General features: G+C 39.8%; 1 protein-coding gene across 1 annotated transcript in view; it reads left to right on the top strand.

The window, feature by feature from the left end:
- PLXND1 (plexin D1) overlaps positions 1-22,688 on the top strand; it is a 160,941-nt gene that overhangs the window by 68,353 nt on the left and 69,900 nt on the right. Inside the window, exons 6-12 of the mRNA XM_083722214.1 lie at positions 2,391-2,565; positions 4,656-4,764; positions 6,541-6,643; positions 13,452-13,556; positions 16,984-17,073; positions 17,682-17,775; positions 21,199-21,362. Coding sequence (XP_083578340.1) covers positions 2,391-2,565; positions 4,656-4,764; positions 6,541-6,643; positions 13,452-13,556; positions 16,984-17,073; positions 17,682-17,775; positions 21,199-21,362 — 840 coding nt within the window. The remainder of the gene's footprint in view (positions 1-2,390; positions 2,566-4,655; positions 4,765-6,540; positions 6,644-13,451; positions 13,557-16,983; positions 17,074-17,681; positions 17,776-21,198; positions 21,363-22,688) is intronic.

Below are 22,688 nucleotides of genomic sequence, written 5' to 3' on the forward strand. Positions count from 1 at the left end.
CAAGTAGTCTTTGGGCCATATCTGTCCACGCAGAGGAAGTCGCATCGTGTTGTCAGTGTCGTCCCTGTGCAAGGAGGAACTGGCTTAACATACCACTCAGGCCAAGTCTTAAGAGATTACTGCCTGAACACAAAAGGCTGAACCAGTTGAACTGATGAAAATTTGAAGTTTAAATATTCAGCATACCTATTTGCACACAAACATCAGTTTGACATTTCAGAGTTAAAATGGTTTTTCACTTTTTTGAAGCCTTTCGTCAAATCATTTCCCAAGATTTCTTTTCTGCTGAAGAAACTATGCCTAAATGATGATTAGTTCTATGTGGTAATATAATTATTCATAACATAATATAATTGTGATAATGGGCCACTTTTAGCTAATGTGCAAATAACTCTGGATGTGCATTCCGCTGAACTCAGTGGGGATTTCTCCTGAGTAGTTACGTGCAGGATTGTACTGTTAATGACACAAGGCTAGTACTGTGGTACATTTCACTGGACGAAGAGTGTAGATGCCTTTAGCACTGAATGCTAAGCAGACTTGAACTTATTTATGTTTAAGAACAGCATCATCTGCACTTCCCTGGAGTTTGAGGGGAGTATGGTTTGAATGACAAATCCAAAGACCTTTGCTGGTTGCCAGTAAACTGCAGAAGATTTTTGTTCAACTTCTGTCATTCCTCTCTGGAGATCAGGATTAGCTTACTATAAGAGCCAGTAAATAATTAAACCATTTCCCCTAGAAACCTCTAACCCTTTACACAACTGCATTCATAATGTTAAAATAAACCAACAAACATTCACTTAAAGTTTATTTTTTAGGACTAGTAAGCTACTGCTTCCTGGCTCTTCAGTAAAAAGCACACAATGGAAATTATGTTAATTAATACATTTAGCTTAATCTTTCAGCTTTGAATTTGTGAAATAGCTTTTCGTAGATTTCCGTTAGTGAAACAGAAACCTCTTCAGTTCTGTTGCACCGATCAGGTGGGGTGAATTACATTATGCTGCCAGATTGTGTACTAGTAGAACAGATTTATTGATCACACTCCTTTTCAGTTGCACTTGATTAGCCACCACTGGAATGCTACAGCAGCCCACCAGAGCAGGTTGCTTTGCTGCATTCCATCCCCTCTCCCAAGACTAGAGCTTCGGCCCCTTAGGAATTATGTCTCCTACAGTGTGGCGTTCTGTTTTTCAGTTCCACTTTTCACTGGTTCTAAAAGGGAGGTTCACGCAACACTCCGAGACAGAGGGGTGAGGATGGTTACAAGACCTCATGCGTCACTTCTTCCCCACTGATGTGCACCTTGGTTATTCCTCCACCCTGTGGCTTGCGTAGGATGAGTGGTATAGGAAAGGGCTTTCCGCAAGTACTGTCTGATGTACACACAGATCAGCATTGGAAAGGACCCTGATTGAGCCAAAGTGCCCTACATAGAGAAGTTCTATCCATGAACATCAGTATCTGGGAAGCATCCTTTTCTAACACCATCCAAATATGCAGACATCAGGGAAGTGTTCCTGCTGTGTGCACTGACAGCAAGAGGTGTGGCCATTGTGCATGGGCAAAGGGGTGGATTTGGTACACGTGAATCCACTTCACTTGATAAGCAAAGCTGTTACACAACTGTTACAGCTGGCTGGGGAGAGTCCACACAATATTTTTGCTGCTTATTGAGGCTGTAGGTTGTATCCAGCATGGATACAGTCTTACTCCAATTGGTCTTACTCCATTTCATTGAAATGAATGAACCTGATTAATAGGTATATTACTTCCAATGGGTCTACTCTCAGTAAATGTAGTAGGATGCAACTATGTATGTTGTGTGTGTGCATATATATATATATGTGTGTGTGTGTGTGTGTGTGTGCGCGCGCATATATATATATATATATATATATATATATATATATATAAAATTTATATATTAATATTGTTGCAAAACACTTCAGGGCTTTTTAAAAGGAAAAATGATTATGCTAATTAATTGGAAAATAAATTTAAATTTAAATAAGTATACTTTTTTGTCCCCAAGCAAAATGTTTCTACTAACTTCCTTTTTCAAAATGTCCAAATAGAAATTGCAATAAAAACCTAAGAGAAAACAATGTTACTAGCCAAGAGTAAGTCTCCTTCATCGACTGCTTATTACCTTTCTGAAAGCTGTACGAGTTTAGCCATGCTTTCCATACATTATTTTCCAGCTGACAAATATTATGCAAAATGAAAAATCAGTTGTAGCCATTTGTTTCCTAAACCAGATAGTCGATGCAATTCAAAATTCTGTATGTCTTCTTCTTCTTCTTCTTCTTCTTCTTCTTCTTCTTCTTCTTCTTCTTCTTCTTCTTCTTTTGTAGCAATAACTCAATATTTTTTGTCTGTATTAGGGCATGATAATCCAAATAAATGGGAATATTCCAAGTTTGAATGGAATGGAGATGTCTTGCAATTATGGAAATAATATATCCACTGTAGCTAAAGTTGCTGCCCACTCCTGGAGCCAGTTTGTTTATTGCAATTTTCTTCCTAGAGAAAAATATCCAGCCTTCCCATACAATCAAGGTATGTAACAAAGAATAGAGACAACATGCTTTAAAAATAAATAAATTGAGAGCAGTTGTGACTTTGACTTGGAAACTCCACTATTTCTGTAGTCATTCATAATTATTTGATATGGAAAACTGGGTTACTGCGTGAAATATCTGTGTGTGTTCATTTATGTGTGAGCATTATCAAGGAAAGATTGAAGTCCTCATGTGTACTACCTTGCTAGGTTTTGGCCACAATCCTGTGAACTCTGTAACAACAACAAGAAGATGTTGCCAGGGGAAAACACAATATCTGCTACCTTGCTATATCATGCAGGTTCAGACAATTCCTTTTTGAAGATCCAGTATGGCTTTGGATACATGGTGGTTGTCACAGAGTCCTCAGGTTGAATATCACTATAGATGCATGGTAGAGAAGGATGTGCATATTTGTTCCTAAATCATGCAAATAGTATAAGTGCATATAAGAACCAGTTCGTGGTGATAAGCCCACCACAAGCATGGTGTTAAGTCTTAGGCGTGTTCATATATGTCTTGAATGTATTGGAATTTGCTGCTCACCATCTCCTGTCAAATATAAATCAACCCAGGAAGTACTGAGCTGTGATTTCGGCACATGCTAGAGCATCTGCAACAGCAACCTTGATGGGAGAAAAAAGTCTCAATTAATGGTGACTTCATTTGTCATCGCCATATCCAAATGGTGGTATGGATTCCCTCTGGCCTTAGCAACCACCTCTTTCCTCCATCTGGTATTGATTGCTGGACCTTGACAATTCATGAATGCCACACTTGCGCATTATGCTGCAATTTTCCATATGCCAGACACCTGTAAAGTTCTGCGGGGAACTGCCAGCCTTTCCCCCTCAGCGCAGCTGTGTCTTCAACAGCTGTGTGATTAGCAGAAATTCTGCAGGAGAAGCATTTCCAGACATGCAAAGCCATTGGGAAAAGCTTTACCTGCTGATTAACTGCTTGCCATGTGGCTCATTAGCCAGCAGTTGCCAAGCACGGTTAGTCAGTCTAAATGTGGCCTAGTTCTAATCACTTGTAATACTTTGCAACTCTGTGCTTAACAGAAATAGTATTTTGTATCTTGTGGGTGTTTTTGGTACTCTGATGTTGAATAAGTAATTGTGTAGAATTTTGTATCCTAACTTCTTGAGTATAGCACATGAACTTTGCCACAATGAACCAAGTCAGATGATTACCTTATTTCTGTAAAATAAATCTCTGCGACCTTCAGATTGGAGGATTCCCTGGGCATCCTGTTAGGGTAGACATGTGTGGAAGATAAAATGCTTCAGAACTTATGAAATGTTTTCTTACTAATGCATTATTTTTTCACAGGTGTATTAATGTTTGGTACCAAATTTTCCTTCATCCAGAAAAAGTTGCCCATGGGGCCCCTCCAGACTGATGTTTTATTGCAAGTCTATTCTGTAGCATGGTCTTGACACAATAATAGTAGTGGTGGATTTATCCTGCTTTATTAGTTGTTCTGCAGTGCTTCCCCAATTATGGTCTGGAGGAACTATAGTGCAACAAGCACAGGACAAAAAACCAACCCAAGAATATTTGGGGTATGAGAGGTTATGGGATTTTATCAGCAGGTGACTGAAAATGCATTGACTAGAAAGGAAGCAGTATGACTTTCTCAGAACCTGTGCAGGAATAAATAGTATTGAAAGTGAGATCACATATGACCTACCTGATAGCATCATGAGCACAAATCATCATGAATGTGCAATAAAAGGAGGTTACATGCCAAAAGCAGAACCCAGCAGCTTTCTTTGTTCTATATGTTACGTGGCACCCCAATTTCCTCCAGGAAACACAAATCCCACTGCTAACATCAGTGTTACACACTACCCCCTTGTTGTGTGACTACCTAATTTGGAGAAATAGAGTTGAAAGCTGTAATTTTAAGTGAAGAGAAACTTTTGAGTTTGGGGGGAGGGCAAACTGAGGACTTGCATTCCCCTGGGAAAAGAAACAGTTTTGAGACAACCCGCCCAGGCATTTATCTTGTCTTGAAAGCTTAGAAAAATATAAAAGCAACTCTCTTGTGATCTGGTATATTTTGGCTTGTTTTCCCCGCAGATCATGTGATTGTTCAAACTGCTGTACAGGTCAACGGCAAAAATATTGTGTGGGCCAATTTCACCATCTATGATTGCAAGAGAACTGGAAACATTTATCCAAAGACAGCGTAAGTGATCTCATGGTCTGTAAATTACAGTGGAGGGGAGATGGCAGCTTGCTGACAAACAGTAGGTTGCTTGGCTATGACTTGCATCAGAATCTGACATTGGGAAACCCTTTCCGTGTTTTGTTTTGTTTTCGGTAGGGGAGAGATTGTGTATTAGGTAGTCCTAAAAAAAAAAAGTACATTCATCACCCAGGAGCAATTATTATAGAGGGTTAACTAAGCAGGAACCACTTAGTTGTCAACCAGATATTTTAGACCCTGGGCAGGATTTGGCAGGGAAGTCTGTGCTGCTTGCCAAGATTCACAGAGAAAGGGTCTTAGAGCATTTCAGACCATCTGGACAATTTTGACGGCTTTTGGCATTTTTTCCTTTCAAGTTTCTTAAACGTGCTTAATATTTTATTTCATTTTATCTGAAAGCTTTAGTGTTAACCCTCAGAAGTCTGCTTGATTTTCAGGAGATAAATTCTATGTATTAATAGACTGATCAATCTATTGTAAAACAAAATACAATTTCCCAGGATTCAGTAAACATAGTGAGCATGAAGGTTATGCAGCTCATGGAGCTGTGGAAATAACTAGGTGTTGGCTTGTCAGGCCTGGGTTTTCTTCCACTATGCCTAGGAAGTTCTCTTCCATGTGCTTGCAGATCATGCTCTTTAACCAATCAACCTTTGGAGACAACTTTTAGGGATAGTTACAGCAGTATGTGAAATGGCATTACTTCAGTACAATTTCAAGAGCCGATCAACTGTTCTGTTGAATGGATTATGGAGTTGGACACAGTTGGTTCCCCAAGTATAACCATCCCTTTTGTTTTGTTTATAAGAAGGGGGATATATTATGCAGGAAGCCTCAAAGGAAAGAGTAATTAAGGGATGTGAAGAGGCAGTTGTGGATGTGCAAAGTTAAAAGGATATGGGTTTTGAAGGCAGTATAGAGTTAATGACTTAGAGGAACAGATTCACTCTCCTTCTAGAATAATCTGATTGCTTGGGTCAGCATTGAAAGCATGTCAGTAACATGCTTTCAGCATACCCATGCTAAGAAATGTTTTGTTGATGCAAGAATGTTATTCATGCTCACATATGGTCTTGTTGGCTCGATTTGAGAAATGCTGATTAAGACCTACATTATGATTGGATGTTAGCATATACTTTGCAGCCAATCAAACTGATCTTTTCGAAACTAAAGGTTTAGATTCTTACCTACCACTCTGCAAAATATCCCCCAAAGCTTAAAAGTCACTATCACTAGCTAATAATCATGCATGAACTACACAGCACAGGATAAAATTTTACAACTCATGTTGGCAGGTCAGACAGCATTGTCGCAATGTTAACACTGGACTAAAGATTTCTTTATCTAACAGTAAAATAGTCCTGTGAGGGAGCAACGATGGTGGTGTTGAGTCTTTACTAAGAGCAAGATTGGGTTGCTGCTTTTTAATGGCAAAGTTGCCTCTATGCAATGGTGGAAGTTGTATTTATTGAAGAAAGCTATTTCTGAAAAACAATAAGGGAAGTAGCTCAAAACCAGATGTTATATTAGCTCTCTGGTCCGTGGATTAAGTGGAATGGCAGAAGGGCAGTTTCTGGGCCTTCTCACCAGAAAAAAAAAGGAGTGTTAGACTTTTAAAAACCTTCAGTGGAAGGACTTGCCACAAGGCCATAATGAAGAGTCGGCAGATTTGCAACAGAAATTTAGCTCCGGACAGGAGTCTATAAACCGCCCTGGTGTGGATTAGTAAGTGTACATACTTTTTATGCATTTCAGATGTATCACCTGCCTCTCGGCTAAATGGAAGTGTTACTGGTGCACTAGAAAATACGCCTGTGTCTCCAATTCAACTGAATGTGAGGACTCAATACAGATGAATGTAAGCACATAACACTGATAGTTCATCATACTTCTTTGTTTTAATGACACTAGGGTTCTTTTTCTCCTTGTTTGGTAGAATTTTGAGGACCTTGTTTTTACAAACCTTACAGAAATGGCAATAGTTGAGTATGGTGTGTATAGAAGTTGTGCATCAACATTGTGTATTGTGGTGGTGGTGTCATTTTGAAGGATAAGGTCAGGCTTCCTCAAACTCGGCCCCATCACCCCTGACCACTGGTCCTGCTAGCTAAGGATCATGGAAGTTGTAGGCCAAAAACATTTGGAGGCCTGAGTTTGAGGAAGCCTGGACAAGGTCTTTTGACACCAATTTCCAGTTGTCCCCCAAATGATAATAGGTTGCAGAACCTGCTCACTATTTGGTATTCAAACCTCTAGTACTTGACATTTCTACATGTGTGTGCAGTAAAATAAATGGAGAGTGGCTTGGATTCCATAAATCTTCTGCGGCCCATTTATTTAGCTGCTGAGTGTCCCAGGTAGTAGTTCTGTGAGCCTGATCCAGTGGAAGGCCAGATGACTTTCAAAAGTCATTCCTAATCATGATGGGTTTGTGTTCATGCTTTCCCCATCTATCACTGACATTGTTCTTTGACCAAATGTAAGGTTCCTCATCCCTCTGCGTCTCACATTCCATGTGTGTGAAATGAGCACTGCAATTCCTTTTGTTAAAACTTGTGCTGTAGTGTTCATTGATAAAAAAAAACCACCTCTTGCCTACTTGGATGCATGGAGAGTAGAGCATTTCTGTTTAAGAAGTTTATCCAGGTGCAGGATATTTGGAAGTATGGACAGCTTTTGATGATGATGATGATGATGATGATAACAACAACAACAACAATAATAATAATACAGATAGTTATATGTGTTTAACAAAAGTATTCACATTTCCTGGCTGTCCAATCAGGCTTTATCCATTGGATCTTTATTACCATTTAAAACTGGAACAGTATCATTATTTCCACATGAGTCGCAATGCCTGGATTTTAGCAATAAAATAAATCTAGTAATACCTTGCAGGGTTTTTTTTTTAACCTTTTACTAGTCTATTGTGGGATATTAATAAAAGAAGCTAACATTAGTAAAATCACCAGTTTGAACAGGAAATCACTGTTATCCAAATCCATCTCGTCATTATAGTGAAATTTGGCATAATGTTCCTGAGGTTAATTTAAACAAATTGGCCTTTTAACAGTCAGTTTACTGCTCATTTACATTTTAAATTCCATTCTACTTCTTTGTACTTCTAGCATGTTGAGTCTCTCCTTGATTGTTTTATTCAGAAAGGGCCTTGGCCTTCTTGTCATACTTTCTATTTTCACTTTCCAGTTTTTACTCTGCTTCAATTATATATAAGTGCAAAATATTCAGAAAGAATACATTAGACAAATCAGATCTTATCAGTGTGGTGTAAATTTATTAGATACAGGGTTTTTCATGCATGGCTTCATTAAAAAATTGGCCTTGGTTTTGCTTTTTCAGTTATGTTTTCCTCAGTAAATGTCATTTTCACCACAGCAGCATAACATTGAACTGATGGTTGTTAAAATCTACACATTTGCAAAATTATGCCTGTAGGCCTTTTCTGAAGCAGAATGAATAGTAAAAGTAGGCACATGAGTAGTTTGGTCTATAGGTAGTATCTAAGGCAGGCACAGGCAAACTCCAGAGGTTTTGGGACTATAATTCCCATCATCCCTGACCACTGGTCCTGCTAGCTAGGGATCATGGGAGTTGTAGTCCCAAAACATCTGGAAGGCCAAGTTTGCCTATGCCTGATCTAAGGTGACAACCAACTGTTACTAGTTTGATCATAACTCTGAACAATTTAGAAGCTGTCCTTACAATCCACCTCTTCTGAGGTTTCAAATTTGGGCTTCCTCAGAGGCTGCTAGATTGGTCTCAGCACCTCCGTCACCACTGCTGACCCTAGTACCCACTGGATTCTGGTTCCTTCTGTTAATGTCCAGCTGCCAAGTCTTCTCTGTGGAGCAACATTTGTAGCCAAGCCCTCTGCTTCATACTGACTACCACAAACTTCCATTACATGAAAAAGAAATTCCAGCAGGGTAGAAAGGACTGTGTGAATTTGTCTGCTTTTCTTTGGAACAGAAGAAAATATAGCATGGAGGGAATAACTGCCTATACACTTGCATTGCTATCTGTGTGGTTCCTTGGGAATCTGAACACACAGAGGAAGAAAACTCAGCTTTTCAGTTCCACAAACTGTCTTTTCCATGAAAGGATCCCTCACAAGGCATATGTTAGGCCTGCCTTAGAATTCCACGCCAAGTCCTTTTGGGAAAGTACGGTATTTTCAGTGGCCCTTTGACCACCACTCACCTTTTCAGGACCCTAAGATCCTTGCACTGTCAGCAAAATGAGCCTCCTAAACTGTTGAGGATTAAACTAAGCAGATGAATCTAGGGCATCCAGAAGGGATCATCTTCAAAAAGGCTTGGCAAGGCTAATCTAGAAACCCCTGCGCTTACTTTTTATATACCTTTTAAATCTCCTTCTGGAATAGGTAGAAATTTTTGCTGCCATGAGATGGAGTAAGAGAAGTGGGTGAGAGCCCCAAAGATTTGCATTAATCTGAAATTCACAGAATGGTTTTAGTTAGCAGATGTTACATCCTGAGGGGTGGGTGTGGGTGGGGATGGAGGAAATAAAGCAAGATTTCAAATGAAGTTTCAAGGGCATGAACTGAATTTTAATAGACAAGTGTGCCAGCAAACCCTTACCATCTGAAAGCATAATTGCCTCAGTCCCACAAACATAAAAAACCATTCTGCATTCAAATAAAAACACGTATTTGTATTCACAGACACCTGTGTGCCATCTTCCGTGTTATTTTTGGTGCCTCTCTGATATTAAGACATGAGGCCTAGTAATAGATATAAGAAACCATACGACTGCTTCACTGCTAAGACACCGAAATCCCAGGCTGCTTTCACCAAATTCATGTCTCAGCAGCCCTGAAGCAGACACCCTGCCTAACTGTTCTCACATTATAAACTGACACTTATCAACTTCTGTTTTGGTAAAATGCAATGTAGGAACTCCCACATTGTTTGAATAACAGATATGAGTGCACAGATACAGTTAGATATTGTGCATTGTTTAAATTATGCAATACTTTTTGCTAAACTATAGGCCCAGAGAGCTATGCTGGAAATACGAAGCATGTACTGTATTTGGCAAATGGAGTTTCTTCCCTGTCTCTGAGATGCTAACTTGTTTGAATGCATCACTGGTCCCCCCCCCCCCCCCGTTTCAATGTGCCCAGTGCAAAATGGAGAAAAAACATTTCCCCCTTATCCAGCTGAAAGAATTTGTGCCATTTTAGAGAGCTGCTTCATAGCAAAAGATGAAAAGCGCTGTTTCTATGCTTAGTAATAACAGACTAAGGGATTAAACACCAAATATGAAAAGGCCCTTTCTGTCTCAGGTACACTCAGGCGAGCTGTCCCTGCTGTGCAACTGAATGTACCAGGTTCATCCATCTAGAATGTGTTTGCTGGGGTGATTAAACATCAGGATGCGTGGGCTGCAGTATTCATTTGGTTTCCTTGGATTGGAAACTAAAGACAGGAGCACTGAAAATAAGGGACTAGTTGATAACCAGGATTTAGTAGTTTAACCCTTAATAAGCATTTGCAGTGATCGCTGCGTGCAGGCAAGTCATGAGCTGAAAGGGAGGGATCTGTTTCGCCGAAACTTTTGCCCTCTGCTGAAATGGGGGAGGGGGTCTTGTTTTGGTAACCTTTCAGGGTCTGTCCAACAAGAGGGTGGTGGAGCAGGGCTGGCGGAAATTACAATTAGCAAAGTGGACAGACTGGGGACAAACATGGATACAGGCTCTTCTCCCCGAGGCAAATGAAAGTAGTCGCTTGCACAAGGCAGGAGAAGGCACTGTGAGGTAGTGAGTTAATCTGTTCGCTATTGTTTGTTTTTCTAGCAATCTGAGCTAGCTTCTTTGCTGTGCAGGGACACACAAAGCTATGTTCATTTCCCTGCTGGGTTTGCTTGCCCTCTTTTTTTTTTTTTTTTTCCTTCTTGCTCACATTAAGGAGACTCAGGGACCAGAATCAATCCACTCCCTCTTTGTTGATTTACTTCTCTGCTTGCATATCGCTCTTATTTAATCTTCGTGCTGAGGCAGCCCAGGGAAGGTGCATGGTTAAGATCAGTGTCCCGATAAACCATGAAACATGCTTTTCCCCATCAAACAAGCACTTTAAGATAATTGAGAAGCCTTGAAGATGGGCTTAGCAGGAACCAGGGGAGAGCCAGTCTTAAGTGCAAAGAGTTCCCAGTGCAGTGTTCTACTGTTTATCTTTTTAAGTGTTACAAGGCCCAGGTCTTAAGTTGTCTCACTCAGGTGCAAATTAGAAGTCAGTCAATGACAAGAGAATCAACCTTTGTGCACTGTGGGACATGATGTTTTCTCAGTTAGCTCATGTAATCTATTTATGCATATTTGGTAGACTAGGGAGATAAGAATTTAGCCTGACTTTTCAGGGTGTGTGTGTGTGTAAACCTTTTAGATGAACCAAATCCTGAAAGTTGGGCTCGTTGTAATCAGATCCTTTGTCCATCCATCAGTTTTATGGGATACACTTTTAAGAAGATGGAGAGAGGGTTCTTTTATATTTTCCAACTTTGAACGTATGGCTTCATGCATGTTTGAGCCTTTGTTCGAACTGTGATAAAAGTCGTCCAATAGAGCTGGGTGCTGTGGAATAATAGATAACATACAGTGGTACCTCGGTTGTTGAATGTAATCTGTTCCGGAATACTATTTGACTTCCGAAACGTTCGAGAACCAAGGCACAAACGTTCAGATTCCGAGACACTCAAAAACTGAGGTACCACTGTATTTGCTTCATATTCAGCCCTTGCTTTTTCAAACAATGCACATGTCACCACACCAATGGTTGTCCTCTTTCTCTTGTGCTCCACGATAGCCTGTCTTCAATGTAAACACTCAACATACACACAGTCTTTATACACATGGTAATTTCATTTGGAGCAATGGGAATGACTTTCTCTGTATGACTCCCGTGACACTACACTAGACCTGATCCAGCAGGGGAACCTTAATAACTTAATCCATTTTCATAAAAAAGCAACTTCCCCTAGTCCTGTACATATCAGTACAGTTGTCAACATGAACAAGACGAGGCCAACTTAGGAGCAGCTTTTAAGCTAGTCAGTTTACTCCAAAGGGAAACTGCTTCCATGTCCCCCCCCCCAACATTTTAAATTGTGACGTGAATGTGGACAGAAATGTGTACCCATTCTTTCATGCACTATACAGCAGCAGCAATGCAGTGCTCTTTATGGGTACTTAGTATTCACAGCCATTTCATATTGTACACCCATCTACTGCAACAGTGCTAGTCATGCTTCTGATTGTTTACTTCTGCTTTTTCAGGGCAGTTATAGAAGAGCTACAAAACTGCAAAATGGATTTGTGCAGAAATCATGCCTTAATAATGATGATGATGATGTGTGTGAGAGATAGGCAATGACAGCCCTTCAATTCTACCTCTAAAACTGATAAGAGTTATTGCCTGTACATAGCCACATGCATGCAGTGCTTAAATTTAGCATCAAGTGCATACTTAAAACAAAAAACAAAAAGCACAGCAAAATGCTCGTTTTTTTTTGCAAGGACTGTTGCTGGAATTTCTGTAAATACACTGTATCATATTATTTGGTTTCATTTCTTCTAGTGAAATAACGGGTATAGTAGCTACCTCAGACATGGCAGCTGATGAGAGCATATGGTTTTCCTTTTAATTTGTGAGGAAATTAATTTTGCTGTGAAAAATCCCAGATTGATAACACACTTGCCTGAAGTCTGAAAGCACAGTGTTTATCTGTAGAACAGAAGATGAATAGGAAGGAATGGTGCAAGCCTCACACGGTCACACTCCAGGGAGGAGGTTGTTGGTGAAGTTTCTTCTGTTTTCACACTAATATATTCTTGGTCTGTACAAGCAAAGGTGCCAGCTCACACCACATGCAGTTGGCACCTGCCACTGAGTTCAGGATTGACGGCTATCTTCTATGTAAAGTAGAGGGCTTTTACTGATAATGCAGAGATGAAATGCATAGAATTAAATTACTAAGCCTATAGTTCTAAGCATGTTTACTAGTGATTAAGTCCCATTGGCCATGATGGGACTTTGCAGGATTGGATTTTAAGGCTGTGAGGCAAAGAACTGCCTTCAAAAGGGTGCTATAAGTTGGGGAAGGGATGTGGGTAGCACTGTGGTCTAAACCACTGAGCCTCTTGGGATTGCCGATCGGAAGGTTGACGGTTCGAATCCATGCAATAGGGTGAGCTCCTGTTGCTCTGTCCCAGCTTCTGCCAACCTAACAGTTCAAAAGCATACCAATGTGAGGAGATAAGTAGGTACTGCTTTGGTGGGAAGGTAAATGCTGTTTCTATGCACCCTGGCTCTCGTCACAGTGTCCCATTGCACCAGAAGCGGTTTAGTCATGCTGGCCACATGACCCAGAAAGCTATCTGTGGCCAAATGCCAGCTCCCTCAGCCGGAAGCAAGATGAGCACCACACCCCATAGTCTACTTTGGCTGTACTTAACCTTCCACAGGTCCTTTACCTTTACCTTACCTTTGCCTGTTATAACTTGGGACTAAAAATTAGTGAATGCCAAGGATGTATTTTTGTAAATTCTGTTGCCTCAACTGTTAAGAAGGCCCCAAGTTTCCCATATTAACCTTCTTTTCTTTTGCTTGCTTCTTGAACTACAGAACAGCACTGATTGTCCACAGATTGTACCTTCCTCTGTTGCACCAGCACCAACAGGGACTTCCCAGGACATTGTCATCACCTTGATGAATACTGCTTTCATAAAGGTAATAAAACAGAGAGACATTGCAGAAAAGCAGGTAGAGTCTACATTTACACTGCGAGTCAGAAAACTGAGATTACTAATGGGGTAGCAATCTCTTATCATAAATGAAATGAAGTTGATGCATAACTTGCCTTTTCCCATTGCCATAATGGCAGAAATAGGCATCAGAGGAAAGACCTCTAATAGAAAGCAGTCACTTTGGCAAGCAACTGGGTGGGCTTAAAAAGAAAGAAGAAAATGTACTGTGTATGCAGACGTTCTCTTGGGGTCTGTTACATGTAATGCAAGAACCTTCATGGTATTTATACAATAGGTGGATTTATAATATTGTAAAACTTTCACTTGAACAGATTGTTTGGGGGCAAATCAACTTCATAGACTTGAAGATATTTTTTTCCATATTTCACTCAGTGTACTTTGCAGGTGTGCAACTCTCACAGGGGAATGTACTCCAAGCCGTGCTTGAAAAAGAGAAAAAGCAGCTTGTTAAAAACAAATGGCAAAATCTATGACTGGAAACGAATCAAGACCAGAAACATGGACATAATTCCTCTCTGCTCTGCAAATCACACCCTGAGTTTGGCAATCTGGGGGTTTTTTGCACTTACGGAAATACATGCTCTTTGTACTTTCCTGACACATGAATTGGGTCATGCAAATAATTTTAGCATTACAGCATTATGTGAGGTACATTCATAAACTAGTTTCTATAGGAGTCTAGGAATCAATGACACAGAAGAATACTTCATTTGTATCTTACGCTTTTGTGCATTCCCCCTGAAGTATATGAAAGCTGCTATTATATGAACCCTTAAAAAGAATATGAGAGCTCATGTATTGCATTAGAATATAGTGTTTCGTCCTGCCCAGTATCCTCTTTTTCATTGGCCAGGTCTGGGTAATTTAGGGTGCTTATGTACACATGGTATTAATTTAGTCATCCATTCCCACCTTTCCATCTTGATCCCCTAGTAGTTTAATATATTAGGGATAACTAAGCTATAGTGTGGATGTACCAAATATCCTACTTTTCTTCTTCCTCTCGAGTTTTTGGAGTAGATGGAGCACAATGTTTTAGGTGCTTAATCAGCAAATGCCACATGAATTAATGAAGACAAGAAACCCCCCCCCCCAAAAGCTAGCATTGTAGAGCATTTGAGTGTCTCATAGTGGTGCATGATTTTTAAATGATCACATGTGATTACAGGCCTAAATTAAATGTGGGTTTGTGTGAAAAGCACTCCCCCTGCTTATAGCTGTGCATGCATGTAGCCTGTCCTTTTTTGTTCAGAGGAAATAAGTGTTTTAAAAGCTTCTTAAAGGGCCTTTATTGACAGTTTTTGAAGTAGTTGCAGTACCCAACAGAGGAGCTTAACAAGCCTTAGACAAAGGCACAGTTGGCTTGCAACACTAGCAAAGAAAACTCTTTATGTTGTAGCTTTATTACAGTTTCTTCCCTAAGGTCTGGCACTGGTAAATAAGGATATGCCCTTATGTTTATAGCAAAAGAGAAGGTGGGGGGAAGCTGCCTTCCTCTGGGGTGCTGCAAGGTGGCTACAGGGAAGAAATACTGTGTGTAACTTGATAAGAGGTGAAATAAACAGGAAAGCTACTAAAGAAACTCAGCTCCTAGATGGCAAATCCAGACAACTATCTTACAGTCTGGTTTCCTCTTAGCCTGTCTGCAAATACAAGGGAAAGATTAGCAACACTGCATTTCTTTGGGAAATGTATGCTTCACGATTGCACTATATATGTACAATCACAAGTAAATACCATTGACTGAAATCACACTTGTATTTTGAGATTTTTAATGATTACTCATGAATTTTCCCACCCTATAGTATTATATAATAATTGCAATACCACCATTCATGCGACCACAATACTACAATAACTAGTTGAACCAGTTTAGGCCTCTACTTCCCAAAATCATGCCTCAGATCCAGGGGTTCAAAATCCCCCCTGAAACGAGATTGAACTACAAGCCTAGTCTGGCATTATTTCCAAGACAGCCAAAAACAGAATTTGATTCACTCTGATTTATCAGAGTGTAGGAAAATAGGAGTGATACATATTTGCTTGATTCTGCACAACTGTGGAAAGGAAACTGAAGTCGTGGCTATCTGACTGCATTGAAAGGTGAGCCTTTAGGGGACGTGGGTGGTGCTGTGGTCTAAACCACTTAGCCTCTTGGGCTTGCCGATCAGAAGGTCAGCAGTTCGAATCCCTGCAACGGGGTGAACTCCCATTGATTGGTCCCAGCTCCTGCCAACCTAGCAGTTTGAAAGCACGCCAAAAAGTGCAAGTAGATAAATAGGTACTGCTCCGGCAGGAAGGTAAACAGCATTTCCGTGCACTTCTCTGGTTGTGCTAGAAGCGGCTTAGTTATGCTGGCCACATGACCCAGAAAAACTGTGCGGAAGCGGACAAACGCCGGCTCCCTCAGCCTGTAAAGCGAGATGAGCGCCGCAACCCCAGAGTCATCGGTGACTGGACTTAACGGTCAGGGGCCCCTTTACTGTTACCTCTTAGTATTATATTTGGTAGTCTAAGAGCATGCATTATGCATCAATCATCTTTTTACAGGAATAAACCTACCAGCTTGATAAGAACCTTTTTTATATATAATAAATATATAAATCTTTATATATCATCTAGACCAGTATTCTCTACTTTTTCAAGTAAGCATTGTATCTAGAATGCCATCTTATTATGCATTCAAATGATATATCTTTACCAGTGAGTTATGGCTCCTGGTTAGTTCAGTTTAAGTACAGTCTCTAAATCAAATGCTCTCATTCAAATTTCTTTCATCAAGCTTATTAGGATTATGAAACTAGTTATTGGTCACAGTTATTATTTCTGAAATTATTATTGGGATAAATGAAATCTTATGTCACAGAGAACTAGGAACTGAAGGAGAGTTTCATTTGGTCCACATTTTAAAATGAATTGACTTGGTTCATCCCTCCTGATTAATACATGGATTGGAATGTCATTACCCTTTGCATTTCACACCTCTGAATTTGCAATATAGTTCTTGGCTCAAAAAAAAATGACCAAATGCATAAACAATGCATATTTTAGGATAAAATATGTTAAGAGGTACCTAAATTGAGACAAAATGCATATTTTAATATGTGATTACAAAAAATTGCATATGTATTTAAATAGAGATTTTCATGCAGGTTTTTTTTTTGTAAGAAAAGGATGAATGCAGAAATGGGATGAAATAGATTTATGAATTGCAATGAACATATGTGAAATTAACCAGAAAATGATCTTCTGAAATTGATCAGACATCCATCACTACTAAGAACAGAATTTGGTTTATTGGGTTTATTGGAGTACAGAAAAATCGGTGTTTTTACTTTAAAAAATTGATATTGCTATGCAAATTCTTCCCTGTCTTCCCAATTGTCTAGGAGATGCCTTTGGAATGTCATTTTCAAACTGACAAGATATTTGAGGCCCAATGGGTGAATGCATCTGCTGTTCAGTGCAGCAACGTACTGGTGAGTTCACAGCTAGTGGGGATGTTTCCTCTCTTCTAGTGACAGAGCCACAAGCCCTGTGTATGCTGTTTTATCAAGTCATATCATCCTATCAAAGTTCATTAGGTTCTGCTTCCATGAACTCTAGCATTTCCATGACGTAAGTTCATTCCAAGTTTTCTTACGCTCTTTTTAGCATGAATATACAGCAGTGATGTGCAACATGTCCAGCGATGAAACTCCAATTGAAAATTGGAGCGAATTGCTCTCTTATCTATAGGCTTTTCTGGCTAATTGTTGAGAGCTAGAAACATTATTTTTTTTTAAAAAAAAAAAAGGTTGAGCTTGCTTGCCTCGTTTCCACATGGAAACATAATTTTACTTTCCCATTGGTTTGGTACTCTGCTACTGAGGTTTAATTAACAAAGACAGAGCAGTACCTCTTTTTTTTTTTTTTTGCCCCAGGCTCCTGATTTCTCCTGCTGAATTTGAATATCATATTCCAAGAAACATCTTGTTGCAATATAGAAATGCCTTGTGTTGACAGCTATAAAGCTAACATGTATTTTGCCACTGGGGTCTGGTATTTCTGTAAATGGGATAACTCTTAACTCACTTTCTTTGGACAGCTTCACACTTCAGACAAAAGGCACCTCTTTCCACTAAACCTTCAGCTGAAGGAAAAACCCGATAGATACATTGATAGTCCAGCGCTGATGACAGGTTTGTTCTAAACACATTTTCCACCTTTTTTTTTCGTTTAGAGAGGGTAAAATATCCTTTAGAAAGCTTACAGATTCTTAGCTAGTTGGTGCTTTTGACCTTCTAGAGTCTCTTTACATACCTTAGTAGCAGATGTTTTGAAATCAGGGAAACATACAAAAAATGAGATCTCGGTTTTACGATGTTTATTTATTTATTATCATATTTCTTGCCCACCCTTCACCATAAGCTGCAGATTACAATATACAGGGTATACCCGGAACTCACCATGAACACCTCCCTTGTTCTCTTATAATGGCAATGATGCCCACCTGAGAGGTGCCAGAACTGAGTTCTGGTGAGTTCCGGCTAAATATTCATGTGTGAGTATACAGTATACTCACACATGTTATGCTATGTGCACCCATCCAATTACTAAATACATGATATTTTGGGCTGCAGTTTTATACGTACATACTTGGGTGTAAGTGCCATTGATTTCAGTAGGACTTTCTCCTATGCAAACATGTAACATGTATAGGATTGAGCTGTTAAAGCTGTAATGCTATACATAACTGGGAACAAGCCCTGCTGAACTCAGTGGGGCTTGGCTTCAGATAGGCATGTGTAGGGTTGTACTGTAAATATCATACTGGATTGATATTGAAACAAAGATGTGTGGACTGTTTAGGGTCAGGGATGGAATTTAGCTCAAAGGAGATAAATCTCCAGATAAACCAGCAGCAGTTTTTATGGGAACACAGTGTCACTGTGGGATACATTTGAAATATGTGTATTTTCAATGCTGGGAAGAAACAAAATATGTAAACACATTTCTGCTAATTCTGTCATCCCTGCCTATATATTTGTAATCAAAGCAAACACTCTTGAGCAACCACTTAAGTTTTTAATTTATTTCCAACCAGGGAGGGAGGAGAATGTTGTTTGGTCTGCATTTTTAGCAAACTGACCTCATTCACACCCCTGAGGCTAATATAGGGATTGGGGCATTTTTAGCCTTTGGGTTTTGTGCTTCTCTGAATTTTCCAATAAAGTTTTCAGCTCCAGAAACATACCAAAATATGTGAAAAGTGTGCATTTACAAGTGAAATATATTAAGAAATGTGTCCATTTGTATAAAACACATATTTAAATGTTTTCTCACAAAATATGTAGTTATGTAGTATGTAATTCAATAATTTATCATCAAAAACAGTTTGGGTTAACTGAGATTTCCCTAGAATGTGACCAGCTTTGCATTACTTGTTTAGTTGATAGCTGAATTCAAGTGTTCTGAATATTTATATCAACTTACCTGATTTTATTGTTGACTTCTGAGAAGAAATTATTTTCAAGTGAGGGGTGAACAAGCAATAAAAAATATTTTGTCTCCAGATAGTATTTAAGTACACATTTAGGCATGAATTTAAATACAGATTTTCATACAGATTTTTTAAAATGGTGATTATTTTTGCATTATTTATATATAAAAATGTGTAATGCTCTTTGTAAAGCAGCTAAAGCAGCAGAGAATATAAAATCATTAAATGCCATAATACAGCCAAATAATAAGTTCCATATCAGTGGTACATGGCTGGGTCAGGACTAGTCTGTCTAAACAAAAATGTGTTATGAAAATGGTTGAAAATTTTGCCCGGTTGATGCCTGCCTAATATTAGTAGGGAGGAAATTCCAGAGAAAGAGACACTGCAACCCTAAAAGCCTTGCTCCCGATAGTTAGACATTGCTCAGGAGCGTATACAGCCACTAAAAATGCCTTTGCTGAAGATTGCATTGACCAAGAAGGAACATAAGTAGTCCTTGAGATACCCTGCTCCCAAGTTGTTTGATTACTTAAAACAATTACTTAAACTTGACCCAGTAGCATACTGGCAGCCACTGCAGTTGCTTCAGCAAAGGTTGAATTTACCAATGCTTGAATGACTGTGGTCAAGCTATGAGTCATCCAAGAACGACTAGAGATGTTATATCAACCAAACCGGTGAAAAACGCTCTTAGCCACTGAGGTCACCTGGGCTTCGAGTGACAATGATGGAACGAGTAGTATCTCCAGACTACAGATCCAAATGGAGTGTAGCCCAATCCAGAACAAGCAACTGATATATCAGTTCGCCCACAGAGCCTCCATCTTGCCAGGATTCAGATGCAATTTATTGGCTCTCATCCAGCACATCACTGCATTCAGGCAGCAGTCCAGGACTGCATAGCCACACTTGATTAAGTTGTTATCAAGAAATAGAACTTGGTGTCATCAGCATGCTGATAGCATGTGGCACCAAAACTCTGAATGATTGCTGCCAATGGCTTCATATGGATGCTAAACAGCACCAGGAAAAGATTAGTTGCCTGCAATATCCTATAGTGCAAGTGTCTATGGAAGTTAGATCTATAAATGGCTGTTAGCTGTAATACACGTATGTAATATCAATGTTCATAGGTAATACATCTTTGATCAAAGGGTGCTGAAGGCAGTCATTCAGATAGCTGTCTGAAAAATACCACTGTTTGGTTGAAAATATTGGGCAAAATCAAGCTTTGGTTCAGAATTATACTGTAGTGTTTTTGTTGTAAAAGTCAGTTGGTTCGTTTTCATTGCAACAGGGCTCCAGTTTGCCTGAAACACTAGTCTGTATGATTCCCCACCCACAGTTATTAATCCATATCTTTCCTTCCCTTCTCCCATTTGGTTTTTGCTTTCTATGTGATTTAGTTTTGTTCTATAGCATGTGGTGAAAATGTTTCTCGACACCACATTCTGTTGATTAATAAATAGGATTTCCTATTTATTCAGGGACAAAAGGCCTAAAACTTAGGAGAGCAGGTAATCCCTTTGTTCTCTGATACAGGGATGAAGAACCTGTGGTCTTCCAGATGCTGTTGGACTACAACTCCCATCATCCTGTCTGCTACATTAGCTGGGGCTGATGAGAGATGGGGCTCAACAACATCTGGAGGCCCACATATTTTCCATTCCTGGTCTAATAAAAATGTAACAGGCCACTGAAACAAGGACAGGCAGAAATAAGAGAAGTAAAAAGATTCCCATTTGGGGGAAGTTGGTGAAATGCACGTATCATGCTGAGCATTGTAATGATAATTGTTTGCCATTGTAAACTAAAGTTTTTGCTAACTAGATGTATTGAGCTGTGCAAAGCTGCCTCTCATGTGGATATCTAGAATTAGAAAAATATAGCACAAATTGACAAAGGGATTTTCAAGTACTAAATTATGTTGCAGTGGGAACGAGTGCCCAGAACTTCTGGGAAATCTTTAGGACTATGGCCAAAACTTCTTAAATTGTTGTATGTCCAGACTCTGCTGTTGGAAATGTTGCATTACTCTGGCAGGGGGGCAGTTGCACACACAAAGTTAGGCAAAGTCATAATATGCTTCCAGCTTAGAATATTTATCTCTTTTTTCTAGTGGAGATTTATAATTGTGCAATTGGAAGTGCTGACTGTTCTCAGTGTCTTGGGAGAGAAGATCTGGGTCATCAGTGCATTTGGAGCGAGAGCAGTTCTAATTGTAGACTAAACACTGAGTCCCTCCAGATTCCAGGCATGTGTCCTCCTCCTGAGATTAAGAAGGTAAGTCTTGGGCACAGTACAGAAAGAGGCATTCTGCTCAGTGTCATTTTGCCGCAGTAAACAGGAATTGGTTGTTGTTAATGGATGGTGGAACAGGGACCAGTATTCTGGACTTTATGGTGGATACATTAGGCTAGCTTGGTATTTAGAATTGGAGCCAACTTTAAAGACTGTCTAGTGCGACCCGAGGGACGCGGGTGGCACTGTGGGTTAAACCACAGAGCCTAGGACTTGCCGATCAGAAGGTCAGTGGTTCAAATCCCTGCGACGGGGTGAGCTGCCGTTGCTCGGTCTCTGCTCCTGCCAGCCTAGCAGTTCGAAAGCATGTCAAAGTGCAAGTAGATAAATAGGTACCGCTCTGGTGGGAAGGTAAACGGCACTTCCATGTGCTGCTTTGGTTCGCCAGAAGCGGCTTAGTCATGTTGGCCACATGACCCGGAAGCTGTACACCGGCTCCCTCGGCCAGTAAAGTGAGATGAGTGCCATAACCGGTCGGTCATGACTGGACCTAATGGTCAGGGGTTCCTTTACCTTTACTAGTGCGACCCCACCAATGCAGAGATTTTAAGATACAGACTCTAACCTTTAACTATGTATTTTAAAGTATTTAAATGTATTTTAAAAATACAATATTGAAACATTAGAAATACCCACTTTAAAGCAATACCAGTACCTAAAACCAACACAAAAGTAGGAATAAATTCACCAGTCTCAGTTTTAAAACGCTAACACAGATGATGCAGGGACAAACAGAAATCTCTTGATGCCACAAAGCCACTCCAGGAGGATTCTATGGTCAGTGGTATTAAAAGCTGCCTAGAGGTCAGGGAAAATCAAAATCATGCTTGTCATCAACCAGACCGATCAGTGCTGCTTCAGTGCTAAAACTGGACCTGACACCAGTTTGAAATGGGTCTAGAAATCTGCTTCCTCTAAGCACATATGAAGTTGCTTGGACACCGTCCTTTTTTTACTCTTTGCTCATGAAGGGCTATTTGTGATTGGACAGTAGTAGTAATAAATATATATATATATATAAAATCACAATCCAGAAAAATGCTCTTAAAACTGTGTTGGTGAGGATGGGTAGGTCATAATCCAATAGCCATTTTATTGTTAACATCTACCGTTCCCGTTTCTCAGTCCCTGCTGTATAGAGGAAATGCTAGGGAGCCCGCCTTGCTCCAGTGTATAGGAAATTTAGCCTCCTGCCTCTCTGCCAAAATCAAGAATTGAAAGCAAACCACAAGAATTAAGGTTACGGCATGTCACGGGGTTGGGATGCTATTTCTTAGCAGATACTGTACATTCAATCCAAATCTCTCC

Source organism: Podarcis gaigeae (assembly GCF_964106915.1).
Source record: "Podarcis gaigeae genome assembly, chromosome: 2".
Lineage (NCBI taxonomy): Eukaryota > Metazoa > Chordata > Lepidosauria > Squamata > Lacertidae > Podarcis > Podarcis gaigeae.